The 18,880-nt window shown below is 40.4% G+C and overlaps 1 protein-coding gene across 9 annotated transcripts in view; it reads left to right on the top strand.

Annotated features, from left to right (window-relative positions):
* LOC103353067 (receptor-type tyrosine-protein phosphatase F) overlaps window positions 1-18,880 on the top strand; it is a 167,551-nt gene that overhangs the window by 61,376 nt on the left and 87,295 nt on the right. For all 9 annotated transcript variants that reach the window (XM_008275836.1, XM_008275845.1, XM_008275840.1 and 6 more), the window contains exons 3-4: window positions 10,581-10,726; window positions 11,656-11,797. In XM_008275836.1, the coding sequence (XP_008274058.1) occupies window positions 10,581-10,726; window positions 11,656-11,797 (288 nt within the window). The remainder of the gene's footprint in view (window positions 1-10,580; window positions 10,727-11,655; window positions 11,798-18,880) is intronic.

Raw genomic sequence — 18,880 nt, 5'->3', positions numbered from 1 at the left:
AGGTATTGAAAGGTAGACACACAATTGACGTGTGTGTGTTTTACTGTGTTCATTCTATGAACAATGAGTTATTGTGTAACATAGTCACTTGTCAATCTAGTGTTTTTGTTCTCTGCCTCTCAGTCTCCATGAGCGCAAGATTGTCCAGGTCTCTAATTTCACTGATCATATCATTTAAGGATAAAAAAACGGAGCCAAGCATTTTAATTAACGGGCAAAGATACACTGATTTAACAAGCTGGCACAAGCTCTTTTGATTGAAGATAAACCCAAAAACTGATGAATGAATAGGGGGCACAAGAGAAAATATGGAGTTTCAACTTGACAAGTCAAATGCCTTAGAGAAAAGCCTGGCTCTGGTCTGGGGTTAACCTATGGTTGTAGTATAATTTAAGCACATATGGGAAAAGGCCCAGGACTGCTATTACCCAGACTGTAAAGCAAACAGACATAGAATTAAAAAAAGACAGTTGGGGGGGCAAAAATAACACCTACCACTAATGGCAGGGTTGTGTGCATTTGGTGCCTTTAATTTGTATGCAGCTTAGTTATGTGAGCTTGATAGTTCTGGTTTGGATTTCCTGTATTACAGGGCAGACACCAGACAGATATTGTAGGTGGGGTGCCTGGCAAGGTTCTGATTACATTGGTTCAGTCTGGTGTCCTTGTCTTCCCCTTGAAAAAGTTAAGCAGGCAAAGAAAGCACCGGTAGCTCACACATAAAAACATGCAGTGTTAGGCCATGCCCTTATATAAAAAGTCTAGGTTATTGTGTTCACAGCGTATTGTTTCCTGGTTTAAATTGGCCACATTTCAAAGGTAGTTGTCATACTGTTTCTTTGGCTTAAACTTAAATGGTACGATTCATCATGATTTAGAGCACAAATAAGTACAAGAAAGCCTCCAGCAGCACTATCAGTGTTATAGCCCTGTGACACCATTCATCTTATATCATCATTGAGTAGGCACACAATACAGTGTGATTACTCTGAGTGCTGATCACAGACCTGCCATCGATCCCCAGGGAGCTCAGCCTAATCAACTAGCTCTCTAAACAGCTTCCTTGTACACAATAGGCCACTGTCCTACAAGGTCAGCCTCAAAGTCACATATACCCAGCACTTAAATGTAATGGTTATCTTTTTGTAGTGCTGTCAGTGTGAGTTATTTCATTGGCTTTAATAAGCTTTTGATGTATGTGTCTCCTTTCGCTCCTCTCATGTTATAATCTTGGGAGGCTTTTCATGTGAGGTAAGGCAAGATCACCGAGGCCTCCTTTGTACCCAGGTCTACTCTTTTCACTCCCAGTGGCAGGAAGATTATAGTGGCACCATAATTAACTTAATAAGATTAAAATTACTTTTTATATCAACTCACTCACTCACTCACTCACTCATGCTGCAACTTTTTAGTGTCATTTTTTTGTGATCCCTCGTGTGTCACTAATACAGTAAGGGCAGTTTATTAGTTCATTGGACAGTTTCTTTGCCATTGTGTGTCTTTATTGTCCAATGGCGAGACCATAAACAAGACTTTCCCATGGGGCCCCTATGCTAAATATATACTGACTATAATTTAAACATAAATTTGCCACAATAGCCTGTACTATAGCAAGGTTTGTCAGACATTCAAGAATGTCTAAAAAGCCTTGTGATCTGCCATGTACTCCATGAACCTATAAGATAATGTTTGTAGATTGATGTGGCAATTTGTAAAGCTACTACTTTGGAATGATGCGATGGAAGTGCCAAAGTGATTTGGAGATGGGTGGCCAGATGGGGGGCTGGAGGGCTGGAAATTGGATTGTATTTTTAAGTGTCCATATGGTCACCCAGTTCAAAAAAAAACTGACAGGGACAAAAATTGATTCTTTTTTAATTAAAAGTAACCATATCCACCTTGGAGAGCCACTTGGAGAGTAATGCAGTTAGCACACAGCTGTGGTCCACACACATCATACAGGCAGGCACTCTGAGAAAGAGACTGAGGTGGAGGGAGATCTAAACAATAGAGAACGCAATATATGTGAAACCAACATGTGCAAGACCAAGTGTTGGATGTGGCATTTTAGAGGTTGGAGAGATTTGATGGGAAGTTGTTTTCATAAGCCAGTGCAGCAATGTCGGAATGGAGGGAGGAAAGGGTCATTGGAGGTTAATGATGTGAGATTAATAGTTTAATTAGGCAGCTCAATAGCAGGGCCAGAGGCAGTCACCCAGACCCTCTGCTGCATCCCAGTTTCGGCAGTGCCACAAGACGACAAGAAATGCCTGTGTCCTTCCAGAAAAGGACAAATAGAAGGAAAAAAAAACAATTCTTTGTTTTGTTCATATTTTTATTGAAAAAAAAAAAAATCAGTTACTATATAAATATGATAATAATAATAATAATTCACTATTACCAAAGATGATAAGAGTAATTATGGACTCAATTTGTGTTGAGAGATTTAATGTGAGGAGTATTAGAAGCATTAAATGATGCCCACACACTATTAATTTATTAATGTGGTGCATGATAAGATGGTGAGATGGGAGGAACTCAAGATAACTGGCACTAGGCTGGACATAATCAAGTAACTTACAGGCCCAGTGCCACACTGTATTGTTTTACTTTTGGAGCACCCTCGAAGATGCATTTAAAGGCATTTAACTCAACAGCCTGTGGACATGGAGCAGAAGAAAAGAGATTTGAATCTCAGGTGGTATCTACTTTATGGCTACATGGTCACCTTAACTTTTCAAAGATACTAAGTTATTAGTGATGCAACAGAGAGCATGTAAGCACCTTTAGAGTCAGAATCTCTTTGCTGTTTTACATACCTACCATAACATGATTTATTTTGGCTAGTGGAGAGTTTACTTAAGGCCTCCAGGCTGTGTGGGTGAGAACATGAGAACAATTGTGGTCTCAGAGGGAAGGCTAATCTAGGGGAGGCTAATTAATGAGGTTAGTCAGGGCGCAATGGGGGTGTGTGGTGATGGATGATGAGCTAACCCCAAAATGGGATCTCTGAAGAAGCTAGGAGCCATCTCAGCAGCTGAGCCCCCTGCCCAGCATCCCCCAGGATCACTTAACACACTTAACATTTTCCCCACATTGGTCTTTTAATGTCAGGGTGCATGCCAAGATTGGACTTAGCCTAGCAGTGTTAACAAAGCCCCCTACCAGTTGCCCGAAACTCCGTCCGTGCTCCAACAGCAACTTTGGAGTAGTTTGACTCTCCCTTACAAAGAAGGCACGCTCTATACTTTATTACACATTCAAGCCACACTCAAAATGTACTTTTCTCTCTTTGTGTTTTGTTTTGCATGCAAGTGTCCCCAGATTGACACCCACACATGCCTTCAAATGCAACAATCAGTCGTTTTTCACAGCTTCAAAATGGGAAAACCACTCAGTTTCATGACATTGCAAATGAGAGCATTTCATCAAGTGAACTAAATGAACATCGGAGGTGATGTTGCCCCAGGGTTATGCAGATGAGCTGTGCAGTTCAGCTGACACATTAGTAGACTTTTCTTTTATGTCAGAGCCACATGAATAAAAAGCTTGTTCACTGGAGACAGGGAGTAATTGTGAATTTTACATTTGCATTGTCCACAGACTTGGGGAACCAAACATCAGCTGCTTTCAGATAATGATATGGTGAATCTCCAACCAGCAAGGATCACAAGTGCTAACGCTGAGGAAACCAAACTGTAAAACATTTACTATAGTTGCACTCATATGCTTTTTTCACCAGAATTTAAAACAACATCAGCAACATAAATTATTTTGTCTTAAGAAAGCGTAACAAAAAAAATCTGGATGGAGTGTCTGCCTATCTGTCTATTGTCTGTTAAAACTTTCCTTAAGGAATGAGTTGGGTTAAAAGAAGTCACAGATATTGAGTCATCTTAGACTACGTCTAGGCCGGGCGCCAGTTTAAATACCACAGGTAATATAACACCTCAGACTTCCAATCGTGTGATAACAGGAACACCCACATTCTCACCATCAAAAAGTACACAATGAAGCATTTATCCGTGCATATTTTTAAACAGCTGCTTTAAATGCCCACTCCCATAATCAGTCACCAAAGCAGATGCTTTTTTTCCCTTTTTCCTCCAAATGTCATATATTGACTGACAGTCCAGAAGAGAGAGAGAGCAGACTTGAGAGATGCCTCCCTGTTCATAATCGGCTTGAGAAGATGAAAGCCATTACATTAATGTTGCTCACACTGGGAAAAGAGGAGTGAAGGGTAATTGCACTTAGAGTTCTTTTTCTTGTCCACTGTCTTGAATAATTCAGAGAAGGCTGGAAGGCCTGATAGAAAGCTTGTCTTTGTGGTCCGCGGGGGTATTGAAAGTTTGATGTTTTTCTTCTCTCCTGTAGGTTTAGACATTTTGTCCTAAGTACAGTGTCTCAGTAATGATGAATCACGCTGCCCTTACCATCTTACTTAAGTTCTGATAATGCTTCTACAGCTCCATCAATCTTTGGCTACTATACTATCATTCGAAGAAAACAACTTTCTGGTCTCTGTTATCGTAAGTAGTTGCAGTGTGAACTGACTATGAATGAGTCAGGGAGGACAGTGCATGGAAACTGAACCATCCAGCAAAATACTATTAAAGTATGGGAAGAAATTAGTTGAGTTTGAATTCAGGATCCTCTTGATTTGATGATAGACACCGAACCTTGTCTCCTGCAAAATTTTGGCTAAAGATATTTATGTGAAATTACCAGAGCTAGAAAACTGTCACACATTGTGTCTTTCATATTACTGTATATTCTAGTATTTCACAGCAAACGAAACAATATGATGCAATTGACACTACATGGATTCATTGATTTGTCAGTCAGCAAAATGAATCAGCTGTTGTAATAATAATGGTTCCAGGAACTTTTTAAGCAAAAATGCTTAAACATTTGATGGCTTCAGCTCATCAATTTTGAGGATTTTATGTTTTTCTTTCTCTTACATCATAGTAAAATGAATACATTTGGGCTTTGCAGATATTTTGTCAGATAAACAAAATGAATAAGTGATAGAATAATCTCCAGGTTATTGATAATAATAATAAAAAAATAACACTAGTTGTGACCTAAATTGATTTTGCAAGAAGTGGTGGAGCTGTTGCACTGCTGCACTGTGCTGCATGATGACTCTTGCCCTTCTGTCTTTAATACAAATTCAGTTTGTCAGATTTGAAACTGTAGAATTTAAGAAGAACATTTTAACCTGTAATACACTGACCAAGTGGAGAGATTATGGGAAACAAATAACACAATGCTTCTTGGTGTTCAGCTGTAAAACAGAAGTCTAGATAGCAAACGTGATGTTTATTGGTTTAAACAAACAGCCTGAAGTGCTGTTGACTTTATCGGGGTAAATAACTTGCAGGGGAGGCAGCTTTATATGGAATTAATTGCAAACAAGTTGCCTGCTAATGGCCTGAAAAGGCCTTAATGGAAGTATTCCATTAAAACAACCAGTGCTGATACCATCAGACAAATTTCCACTAAGTGTTGCCTCATGAAAATGATAACTTGCTAATCCATTATTAATAAGAATTAATGGTTTTCTTTCTGCCGTGTGTTTATCGATCCCTGATACTCTACACTACAGAGTAGCTCTCATTGGGCACTCACACAGGCTTGGGAATACACTAATTGTTAGCCACACAAGTGCCATTTACACAATTCTCCCTGCTGTCTCTGCATTTATTACAAACCCAGCTCTGAGGCACCCGGCAAGGGAAAAAAGAGGGAACTGTCTAGCTGCTTTTGAAAATATCATACAGTAACGCTGCTTTGTGGACATCAGAACAGTGAACAACTATGTGTTAATGCACGTTTTAGTCAATCATTTTCTATTTTATCCTATATCCTCTGCTCTGGTCCTTGACAAAGTTGTCTACTGTGTACCTGTTCATTGACAGGGGTTCTGATCACCCTTCTCAGCATTTGGAGGTTGGTTTAGTGACAAATACCACATCTGTTGCACTCGTGGAGTTCAGGAACCCCCACACCTTTAATCTCTCTTACAACCTCAAACCCCACAAATACTGCTGCAGGCGTTAGGTTAACTGAGAGAAGCTGTTTAATCCCCCACACACAGAGTAATCAGCAGTCTTTAGGCTCCGCTGTGCTTTTTAAAACTAGGATCCATGCAGATTTGTCAATAGCCTACATTCAAGGTCAAATTTACATTTCACAGGGCACAAATATCCATCTCTGATTTTCAATCGATGCCACGCTTAAATCACTGCACAGTAAACTATAGAATACATGATTATTCTATAAATTACTTCTACCTAGTATTAGATTAAACCAACACTCTACATGAAGTTTTTGCATAAAGCATTTAAAGGATTTGCATTAATTTCCCTAATAACCCTACAATTTGTTTGGTAATGAGGTCAATGTCTATTTGGATATGTGGCAGCATACAAGAGATTCCTATTAGTCCCACAAAATAAGAAGAGGAACATTGAGGGTTTTTCATTTGTGTGTATTGTTTTTTTGCTTTGATTAATTCATTTATTCCATTCATTAGTAACAACATGAAAGGCTTTTTGCTCAAGTAACAAAAAACTTGTTTTTGTTACTCCACCACCAGCCATGCTGCTGTTTGTGTACAGCAACACTGTTTTGCATGTAGATTGCTTTTTGATCTTTCCGGTGCATTCATTTGGTAATTAAGACCAGTAGTTTGAATGATTGAGTGGTAATCCAGATTTTTACCCAAGATAAATCAATTTAGGGTTTTGCATGATATTAGTTAGCCAATTGTTGTAATTTGGCCAACATATGGCAACTGTGAGGCATTCATAAGCCAATAACATCAACACCTAAAGTCTGGCAGCTTGCAGCCAAAACTATGCTTGACACTTATGGCAGCACTTTTTATGCATTGCCAGAGAGAAGAGAGCATGCGTTAAAGCCTTGTCAAGATAGGAGTTTCAAATGTAATGTATCAAAGCACAGAAAGAGTGTTGCTCAAAGCTTGCAGTCAGTGGCTGAGAGAAGGATTTGCATAGGTAGGCTTATGTGTTTTCCACCTCGTCCCTGCTATTGTTTTCATGTGACAACTGCCTGCCAGCCAGGAAAATGGGACACAGGCAAGGAAAAAAAAAGGTTGAGTCTGGATTTTGTCTCTCTAAGAAAAGAACTGACAAACTCAACAGTTTGATATCCTCACCTGCCAGCGGCGGCACAGTGATAGAAAAACACGAACTAGTGCCCTTTTTTGAGTGTGTGGGGACCACTATTAACCCCATCTATAAGTCAGTGGTTTAGGGTCACTGCAGATCTTTCTGAGACTTTGTGATTGGATGTTTGGTGAGATCTGGATTAACGGTGGACACCATTGAATTTGTCCTAGTTTAACCTTTGAGGCGGAGGCCAACAGTCAAAATTCAGGGGAAGCTTGTTTAGAAGGATTAATATGGGAAAAGCTCAGGGAAGCCAGTTTACCCAGTTCTTCTGTTTATCCCTAAAAATCTAAGATCTAGTAGTTCTTGTCTTAAATGTTTGTGGCAATACATGAGCTTACATCCTTTAATTTAAAGCAGGGGGAGAGAACTGTTTTAATGCTGTCTGATCCTCCATCTGAGCAGCAAAGTGAAAAGCCCTCACATCAATTTAAATGGAATTGCGATGGACAGATGTTCGCAGAAACTCTTGGAAGTCATATCTGTATAATCAGGTCTTGAGGATTCCAGCTCACCACCCATGCACGCACTGATGCATGTTCAGGCATACACTCTTAATGCTTATCAGGTTAGAATCGTTAATGCAGCTCTCCCACTGCCACCTGCAAGTGTGTCACAGTCCCATTCTGATGCTATAGAAAATTAGCTATTACTGTGCTGTTGCAGTCCAAATCTTGCCCCTGGAAGGACCAGGACAAAAATATCATTCAAATGTCAGGTGGGTGGAGGGACTATGACAGGTTCACAGGTCACAGTTGGATGGATGTATGTGTGGTACTACTTTACATTCGTAAGCACACACAGCTGCCTGTTGACACACCACTCTGCACTGCAGTACATTTTCTTTGGCATTGTTAGCTTATCATGACTGTGTAGCTTAATTAGCTTTAATCTGTTACGCTTATTAGACAGTAAACCTACAGTACAGTGCTACTATCCACATGTGACATGACAGCTATGTACTCTATTAGACTGGTCAAAAGCACATTATTTCTGTGAAAGATGGTATCTCAGTGCATTTCTGTGTTGAGTTTAAGGACAGTTTCAGGGTATTAACTTCTGTTTTACTGATACTGTATATTAATAAGTGCAACTGCACAGCTGTTATCTGCATGCTTATCTTAATTCACTTGTGGCACCCAGCCTTGTCAGATACTCCAATTTGCAAGTCATTTCAAAAAAGTATTACAGTTTGTAAAACATACACCAATCGTCCAAAACATTGAAACCACTGACAGATGAAGTGAATGACATTAATTGTCTTGCTACAATGCAATTTTCTCCAGGGAAACTTTGGGTCCTGGCATTCATATGAATGTCATTTTGACATGTAAGACTTACCAAAGCCTTGTTCCACACTAAGTAAACCACCCTCCATTGGAAACAATACTCACAAATAGCAGCGGCGTCGTTCAGCAGGACAATGCACCCCACCGCTCCACTAAAATTACTCAATAAGGGTTTGAGGAACATGATAAAGAGCATGAGGTGCTAAACCGGCTTCCAAGTTCCCTGCATCCCAGCCTGATCAAGCATCCACGCGATGCGCTAGAAAAAGCACGATCCACTGAGGGCCCATCCCTCAACCAACAGGATATAAAAGATCCGCTGCCAATGTCCCAGTGCCAGACACCCTCAGAGGCCCTGTGTCCAGGCCCCGACAGGTCAGAGCTGCTCTGGGAGCACGACGAGGACCTACGCAATATTAGACAGATGGTTTTGGTGTTGTGACTGATTAGTATCTATTATTAGAGCCGCATTAGAGATCTTGTGTTTTTGCACTGTAAAATAGAACTTGCTGTTCGAACTTTAAATATGAGTAAAAGGTAGTCCTATTTTTTATTATTATTTTGTCAACAATGCAAAACACACAACACAATTTCTTAGTCTAACATTGCTACATGTTACCATCAATATGTGTTGCCTATTGAGTTAATCTTTGTCTTGCTTTACTTTATTTAGGTTTGTTAATTCATTTAACTCCTGAGGTCGTTTTTTAAATTTTTTTTTAAATTTTTTAAATTTCAAATCTTTTAAAAAATTTTATATTAATTTACATGAGTGGTCTGTTGTGCAATGCTTAGTCTAGAATGCGTCTTCTTCCAGCCAGTTTTATTTGGACATGTGTGAAGATCTCACATCACAATGTTATGCATGCATGCACACTTCACTTCCTGCAGACGTACAGTAACCCTTTGATTGTATATTGCTGTATTGCTCGAAGGAAGCTTCGCTGCAGTTATATCCTCGAGCAAGGACAGCCAGCACCACCTCTCTTTCTCTCGCCAAGGGAGGGCTGAGAGTGATGATATAACAGGTGGACTAGGAGCCCCTCCATATCCAAAGGAGGTGTAATGTTATGCTAACTAGAAATTGACCCCCACACCCCACCGCTTTCCACCAATGTTGTATTAGAACACATAAAAAAGAGAAGAATGGTGGCAGCCATTGCTGGATTTTCCCCAGCGTGTGCTCAGTGCGGGAAGGCTGGCGTCTCCTCTGTGTACACAGCATAATGATTTACCCCTTTGTGCATGTCTCCATGGGGCAGTCTGCTTGTCTGCGGTTTAGGTGTTCCCCACTCCTTCTTTAATGACTCTGGAGATGAAACACGAGCTGACGGAGCTGGTAATAAGGAGGTTGTGTCATGTTGCTGAAGCCTGGATTATGCACGTCTGCGGCTGTAAATAAAGCAAAAAGCATTGTGGCTGTAGCATGGAGCTAAGGTGTGCTTGCTGTAGCATCATGTCAGCTTTGACAGGCTGTCAGTGAAACAGACACTCCATTGAACTGTTCACAATGATCCTGGGTGTGGTGCTCTGTAAAACCCTAAAGGCAAACAGGGCAAACCACCATTAAAGGTGTTCTAAAAGGTAGCCCACAATGTTGCTGTAAACACACGTTATCCAGGAAGTCCTAAACATTTACAGATTCAAAACATAGCAGCTGCCTTGTGTGAATTTTGGAAGCTGCCAACCAGTTCAAATGCCTGACAAACAAAATTGCTGTTTAAATGCTAAACAACGTAATAAACTGTTCAAGTGTCATTTTGTGGGTGGGTTGTTTAAAATTCTGTGTCAAAGCAAAGGTGAGAAATTCAACAGGGTACATTCATAGATGAGCACGCAAAGACTAGATGTCTGCCCCAAAAGTAAGCTGCAGGTGTGCCATAACAATACCTCTACGGTTTTCTAATGGTTGCCGCTGTGTAGTGAAAGTGATACCCATAGAAAAGCCCGTTTTACATGCTAATGTGGCAGAGACATTAACATCACCCTCACCTCTCCCTTCTGCTCTCCTTCTCCCTTGACTCTCTACCTCTTTTCCTGTCTTTAACGTCTGTCCCTCCCTCTGCCCCCTTCACTTCTTCTTCCTCAGGCTTGCCAAGTTTTGTCAAATCCCCCGAGGACCAGACGGGCATCTCAGGTGGAGTTGCATCATTTGTGTGCCAGGCCACCGGGGAGCCCAAACCCAGAATTACCTGGATGAAGAAAGGCAAGAAAGTCAGCTCCCAGCGCTTTGAGGTGGGCACTCATGCATGACGTTTGGTTCTCTTAACACTCACACACTCACCTACATATGCACACATTACACAGGCAGGCACAAACACAACACACGTGACAAAACGTTACAGACTAGGGCATTAGACTGCTTTTGTAACCCACTCTCATTAAGACTGACGCATCCACACATGCACGCACACTTACAGCATTCACACAAATCGCACACTTGCACAGCACACACAATGAGGAGCCCTGTTATTGAGCATCACACAAGCTCTTGTCTTTTCCAAGACCAGGCGTGCCTCCCTTCTCTTTAATCTCCCTCCATCTTGATTTATATAGTCCGCTTCATCTTATTCCATCTTTTCACACCCTCATCCTTCCACTCTGCTATACCCTCTCTGGCCATACACCCCCTTGATCTATTACTTGATGTGTTTCGCCTCCCTCTGTCAAACTCATGAACAGAGGTAAATGCCTTAGGTGGGAACACTTGCTCTTTCTGATCAGTTGTGCCTCAATAACATAACTGTGGTAGCTGGGGGGACAAGTGGTTTATGCTCCCAGTTGGTATTCCTTAATGGGATCATTGTTGAGGTTGTGCTGTACATGACTGTTTTTGAATACAACTTCCTATCAACACTCACTGTAAATAACATCATTGATTCTCACTTATGTTTAAGAGACATTTTTTGTCATTTGTCTGTTGTAGTGGGAACAAAAAATCTATTTTTGCAGCAGGACATAAAAATACAGTTTTGATAACCAGTGAAAGCAGCAAAACTAGAAAATATTAATTTTTTTCCCCTCTCACACATCAGAGACACAATAATCATGAAAACTGTAATCTGAAGTAACAAATACTTTTTGTATATATCTTGCAATAAAGTGAAAAATGTAAACCTCTAAAAAAACATTCTCGTCCTTTTGCTTTGCCGTGGCTCTCTCAGGTGATTGAATTCGATGACGGTTCGGGCTCAGTGCTGCGGATCCAGCCACTGCGCACACACAGAGACGAAGCCATTTACGAGTGTACAGCCACTAACAGTGCTGGTGAGATCAACACCAGCGCTAAACTCACAGTGCTTGAAGGTAAGATAAGTCTTTTTTTTCTTGCTTGGTTTTTCTCTCCATCTTGCTTTTGCTCTCACAGTTTTCCTTAAATTGTTCTCTTCCTGCTGCTAGTGCAGTGGACCTTTTACTCAAAAGCAAATATGCTTTAATAATTCATAAATAAACATTTGCAAACTGTGGATTCCTGGTGTTGGCAGTGTCATGGAGGAGCAAAAAGAGTACAGTATATCTTAATGTAGACTCCACAAAGTGAAAAAATGCAAGGAATGCATATTTAGATAAGATAGCACACAGTTAGACAAATGTATGACCTGGAAGGTACTTATTTTAAGAAATATTCTCTTTTTATTGGCTGTACCGCAACATTTACTTTGCCTCCTTCTCTCAACAAGTCACTTAGCCTGGTCTAAATCCTCGACCATAACAGACCAGTGCCATAATCAGCAACATAATAAGCAACTGTAAATACCAATTGAGGACTAAAATATATAAATTAAATCAACATTTATAAATCCACAGTTGCTTGCCTGGTCATTAGACTTCAAGGTTTCACATGGTTATATAAACATTATTTGGTGTTTGAGTGTTTTACACATGTGGGAGACCCTTCATGCCTGCAAGCCAGGTTGACCTCCGTGGACCTCCTTTCCCTTCTCGCTCATAGAGTTAATGCATTTGATTTATGTGGACAGAGGTTCTGCACCTCTCTCTGTGCAGCCTTCCATATCAATGAGCTGTGAGCATGAATTTCTTCTTTAATTGATTATAATTTTGTCATGTGGGTGCAAGTCACCACAGGAGTTGATTTCATTAGAAACTTTGAAGAAAAAAGCTCTAGAGCTAGCCAGAGGGAGGATTAGAGCCGTCCATAGCCATTACACTGGCATTAAAGCAGATCCCCTCTCATTCAAATACAGCCTTTCCATCCCCCGTTTGAATCCCATTTTTCTTACACCCACCCTTTCTTTTTTTCTCTGTCCACGCCGATTTCACGATATCATCGACTAGGCTTGCATAATCTTCCCGAAGGGACTTTTCTTCAGTGCGAAGAACGTTTTTTTTCTTTTATACCCCATCTTTTGCGCTGTATCATGAAGACGGCTGTTGCCTGCACAAACAAACAGCACTAACATGACATGAAGCTCGCATGAATGAAATGAGATTAATTACAGGGTTTGTGCTGCGGTAGCCAAACAAGACACCAAGTTCGAATTCCCTCGGTTAGAGAAATATAAACGGACAACAGTCTTACTCAACAGTGAGCAACTGTTCTCACCAGCAGGCGCGCTTTGTGTGGCGTTGTCTTCTCTCTGTGATCCTGCACTCAGTGTGGTAGCTGCTAAATCCGTGGTCAGGTACCACACATACACATGCTGTATAATGCCTTTGTCTTGAGGGCTTCACTCTAGCATATGTACTAGATTCATTTTCAGCATTTAAAGTTACTAGACCTTTAACCATGACAATGTTTTTAGCTATTCTTAAATCTATAAAGACACATTAAAATGAAAAGTTACATTTAACACTGCTTGGTGTTCAATTTTCATAATATGCACCTACCCCGACCTACATTAAGTGATACTCTTTGATATTATTAAACTGAGTGACAGGGTTGCTGGTGTCGATGGTTCCACCAAACATCAACACCTGAGTCGCCATCTCTCTGCAGAGGTGAGCCACGTTCAGCTCATTGTTTTGGTTGCACAAACACAATGTAGGTTCATAAAAAACTGTGGACAGCTGCTCTCAGCCTACATACTCAAGCAAGCCTCTACTACATTACCTGCCCTAAGTGAAATGGCAGACAGCCAAAGTAAGCGAGCTGCTGCTAAAGTTGAAGTCTTTGTCAAACTTTTGGCACACAGGTATTTATTTCTGAATGTTTATGCCAACAAGACGTTTCCAAGTTGTTTTTGTATGAGCTGGAAGTGAGCAAAAACAGGCGAGGACAACCTCATCGACTGATATAGAGTAAAAGCTTATTGCTGCAATATTGAGTCTTTTTGCCCATAATTGTTAGATGCAAATATCTTCATATAGATTGAATTGTAAATGTTAGACATAGGTTTGTTTGATGCAACCTAGTTCACAGTGATAGTTTATAGCTTAGTATTTAGCAGCATACATCAAATTGCAAAAGTAAGGAAATAAAAAAAAGTTGTACAATTTGTGATAACCTTTTCTTTTTCCATTATGCAGTCACAGAGACTGGGGAAGAACAAAGCCACACATCATGTTCAATCTAAACAACTCTTTCAATCTGGTTGTCCAGAACCCTTAGGATGGGCTTGACTTGCGCACAAGTCTACACACCCCCACGCAAATGATTGCGTATTGACTGACAAACACACTCCAACGCACATCCCCTTACACAGCAATGACGTCAGCTCAGCTCTATTTTTAGCCTATTGTTTGTAGCCTAGTGATACATCAAGTTCATATCAGCAACGCTACACAAGAAAACACTGGGGCAGCACCAAACAGATGGAGACTAATGATCCTCCTTCTTAATGGGCCAGTGGTAGCCTGCAGGTTTGAGAAGTTTGTGTCGCATCAGAATGTAGCTTTTTTCACATTTTGGACCAAATAATAAAATCTAGAGAAAGGCAAACCTGCTGTGCTTTTGCAAACTTAATTCGTTGTGTTGTCCTTGAGCAAGGCACAGAACCAGTAAAGGCTGTTTGGCTGTAAAGAAAAATTTAGCTGAACATCGCTGAAAATCATGTCACGTCTCAGTCAACCTTCACTGAATAAATAAAGGTTGAAAAAAATGACTTCATAAGCTAAAACGTCCCGTTTTTGCATTCCAAAAGAGAAACTCTCATGCTGCCCACAAGAATTAAAGTACATGTGACTTTGCATCCACATGAAGTTATCATCATACATTTGAGTGCCTCCAGACAGAGAGCCAGTGAGAATGGTGAAGTCATTATAGCAATAAGTCGATCTGGATTATAGGTTTTAGCGGAGTAAAGGAAGGTCGAGCATTAATTATGATTATTTCATATACTGCCTCTTTATTTTGTTATGCCAATCCTGCAAAATATGGATTATAGCCATACCAGTGCAGCTTTACACATGCTTTTAGTATTCTCAAAGGAAGGCTGTACTATGTCGAGGAAAGTATTAGCATTCAGGAGTGCATTATAGTGTCTGGATCACTTCACTTGCTTGCAATTTTTAGCTATATTCAATGGGTCCCCATGTATTTTGTGTCAGTAGTACCGTTTTCTTATGTAACACCAGGGGACTTGAAGAAATTCTTTCAAGCATTGATTAAACTGCAACTATATTTTAGGTTGACCTCACTGACATCCTTTCTCTGAGTCAGTGTGATTTGGCTCAAAAACTGTCAATAATGCTCAAGATAAATTTGAATGTACAGAAAATTCAGGTTGTGTAGAAATAAATACGCGTGTCATGGACTTGCTCTTGGAGATCTGTCTGCTGATGCTACGTTATGTGTTGCTCACCTGTGAGGAGCTGCAAAAGCATGTGTTCACAATTGCAAAGTTTGGCCTTAGCACTTTTGCAGTCATGAGTCTGAAGTCACTCTGTAATTCTGTCACGCTGTAACAGCCCCGCTTTTTGTTCGTCGCAGTTCTCACGCCCCTGCCTAAGAGGTCGCACCACTGAGACAGGCCCAAAGTCAGCTTAGCCATTCCTCATTGTGTGTGAGACACACACACACAAGAGGGGAATGGAAAGTATAAAAATGTGTTCTGTTATTGTTGCTACTCTGTCATGCTAACTTATGAGGGTTCTTAGTGACAACAATTTTTTTTTCTCATATTTTAAATAATTTCCTGACATGGGAAATTGCTTTTCACAGATTTGTGTGTGTGTGTGTGTGTGTGTGTGTGTTGTGAGAGAGAGAGAGAGAGTTGATCTACTGTGTGTACTGTATGTCTGACCTGTATGGATAAGTAATGATGCAGACTTCTTAAGACCAGAGGGGCTGGTGTGATTGAGAAATTCTGTTGCCTCCTTTCATTCTTTTTTTCCTCGTCTTCTGTGTTTCTACCCTCTTGTCTCTATATCTTTTCTCTTTCTGCATCTCCCCCTTCCTCTGTTCTACCCCTCTGTCTGTCTCTGTGTTGACTATAGTGGACTATAGTGTGGTGGTGGTATGGCATTGTTGTAGAGTAGTATAAAGAGATGACCGGAGGGAAAGATGAGTCATTACTTGGGTAACGATGCCAATGTTCTGACCTTGAGCGCCCCCCTTGAATTGCATGCCTCAGTAAATGTCCAGGTAAATGGTGCTTGTCTCAGTGATGTATGAAATAAACTACTGCTGACCAGAAAAGACATCTCAGCTCACAACATCAGTCTTAAATGCTGTCTGCTGCCACCTCCACATGTCAAGGCAATATTTCATATTTTCATTGCCGTTAACATTTGATGAGGATGTAAAATGTAAAATGCAATGACTCAGATCAAGAAATGACGAAGGTGGTGTCAAAACCATGCCATGACACTAACAGTGATGATAGACCAGACGTGGCTCTGAGATGCAGTGACTAGGGTTTTTGCAATCGGAATTTCCCCTAAAACCAGACCTAAATTTCGATGAAAGTGCCTCAAGCAAAAACCTTCAAATTGCACAATTTTAGCTGGCTTCTATCTGCAATTAGACAATTGCAAAACTGTCAAGTTCTGGGAAAAGCCTACAGTGAAAAAGACTTAGTTAGAAATCATAAGTTGTATTTTCCAAGTGAGCACAAATTAGTGAAATTATTAGTCAAGAGATTCAACACAGACATGGAGGTCATATATATAAAAAAAAAAACACTCTCCAAACACGTACACGGCTTTTGTTCCCTTTTATGGTGTGAGAATGAGTGGGATTATATTACTATTTGCTCTACAGTATTTCTATATTTCTAAACCACTATGTGTTGAAAGCTAGAAACCTTAACTACAGCTGGTTGCTTTCATTAGAATTAATCAAATATATCAAATCCCAGGAAAGTGAAAATTTTATACTGCCTATCCGCTTCAACTCACCCACTGTACATTTCTCTGGCAATAGTTTCAGCAATATACCTCCAGCATAATATTTTAAGACGAACTAAAATGTCAAACTGATATCTGAGTTCCCTGTGATTCAAGAAGATTCCTCAAATATGAGCAGAAACGGAGCAAGGTATACTCTGTGGCTTTTCTTGGTTTCTTTTTTCTGTGGTGGAGAACATTGTCTTGTCCTTTGGGAGACAGCGGACCTGTCTCTAGAAAGGAGGAATGTTATCTAATGGTAGCAGATCAAAAGCCCCATCATTACCAGAATCCTCCACTGTCAGAGCGTGAATTAGACAGTGTCTCCTTCAGACTAGAAGTTTTTTGAAGTTCCCTGCCAACTTATTTCTGAACATGTGAAATCAAGAAAAAATGTAATTTTTGGAAAGGTCAAGCAAGAAATATGTAATGACTCAAAGCTTCTGCACTTGATAAAAAAGGAGCCCCTTGCTTGGTGAAAACATGCCAAACATTGAACTTTGAGTGATAAAGCTCCTTATAATATTAATAGAGTTCGACCCTATGAGTGATTTTTATGCCTTTTAATTTCAAAATGGAAAAAGAGGCCATAATTAAATGGCAGTGTTGAAAAGTCATCCGTTTTTGCGCATAGTTTAACAGTTTTTAAAAGCAGAATTCAGTACAGGGTCCCAGCTTTACTGCACTGACTGTATTTAGTGGTCTTGTGTTTGGTGTCAGTAAACAAATTACAGCCTCACCGGTTAGAAAGGGCCTTTATTTGCTTGCCATGCATTATAGTCCCTGGTGCAGAGGCAGAAAATGACTGCGACACAATGCCAGTAATAAATATCTCAGGAGCCAGGCAAGTGTGGACAACAAACCTGACTGGATAAACAGCATAGAAATCTCATTGCGCCTCTTCCCTGGCAAGAAAAATACATACAGAAGCTATATCGGAATGATTTAATACCGAACCCTGCTCCTCCGACAACTTAATCCTCTCCTTTCCTCCACGCTATTCAAATAATCCACAATGACCAAAATAAGGTCTGTTGTGTAACTGCTATTTCCCCCATTACTTTATCACACCGTGGGATTCACTTTTTGGATGCTGCTGGGTCTCTTCTAACGTTTTTGCAGTTGTTTTCTTATACTGTTAAAGAGGGAGACGGTCAGTTCTTACTTAGCTTTGCATACTATAGATTGCTGATGGAAGTGACACAGGGTATGGACGTTTGGCTTTAGTTTGGGTACAGCCAGTTTGCCGTCCATTTTACACAAGGCTGCTATTTATCAAAGCATGCTAAAGGAATACAGTGGCACAAACCTGCATGTACACAAAACCATTCAGGGACACGCTTTTTTACACACACACACACACACACACACACACACACACACACACACACANACACACACACACACACACACACACACACACACACACACACACACCCTGTATTTTTGAGCTCCATTGTGACAGTCTGTGTCACAGATTTAATTTCTCCCACCATCTGCTGGCTGGAGGCCCAGCATCGTAGATCATATCCAGCCTGACAGATACAAACTGCATCTGTCTATGCATGCTTCTCCCAAGGACTCACGCAATATGGCAGAGTGGACTTACTCTCCTGGCCACCCAATCTGCATTCTTACATCCTTGCTTCCAAGGACTTGGACACGATAAGTAGGACAGGTAGATTTTTAGAGTTACAGCATGGTCGTTGCACTTGCTTTTTAACAGAATGCACAGGAAATTAAAAAGACACACAAACAAAAGCCTGTTGTTCTGGTAAATGACCCTAAAAATCACAACAAATGTCGCCCCCCAAAAAAAACAAAAAACAAAACAGTTTCCTTCTTTGTATACCAACCTATTACATTCCCATCACATTCTCCTCTTTTCATGAAGAGTTAATTTAGATTTTAGTGGTTTACCATTTACAAACTATACAGGCTTCTGGGAGCTATAGTGACCCAGAAACCAAGTTTCTACTTCCTCCAAGATTTTTACATTCGATTGTCATGGATTTAATTCGTCACAGCCAACTCGTGTTTCCAGCCTTCAGTATTGGTGTGATGAAATATTATCGTTAAAAATCTAAATTATTCAGTACGATG

Source organism: Stegastes partitus, unplaced genomic scaffold (genome assembly GCF_000690725.1).
Source record: "Stegastes partitus isolate 25-593 unplaced genomic scaffold, Stegastes_partitus-1.0.2 Scaffold59, whole genome shotgun sequence".
In the NCBI taxonomy this organism is placed as follows: Eukaryota; Metazoa; Chordata; class Actinopteri; family Pomacentridae; genus Stegastes; species Stegastes partitus.
The sequence above is the reverse complement of the archived record's forward strand: the minus strand, read 5'-3'. Positions and strand labels throughout refer to the sequence as shown.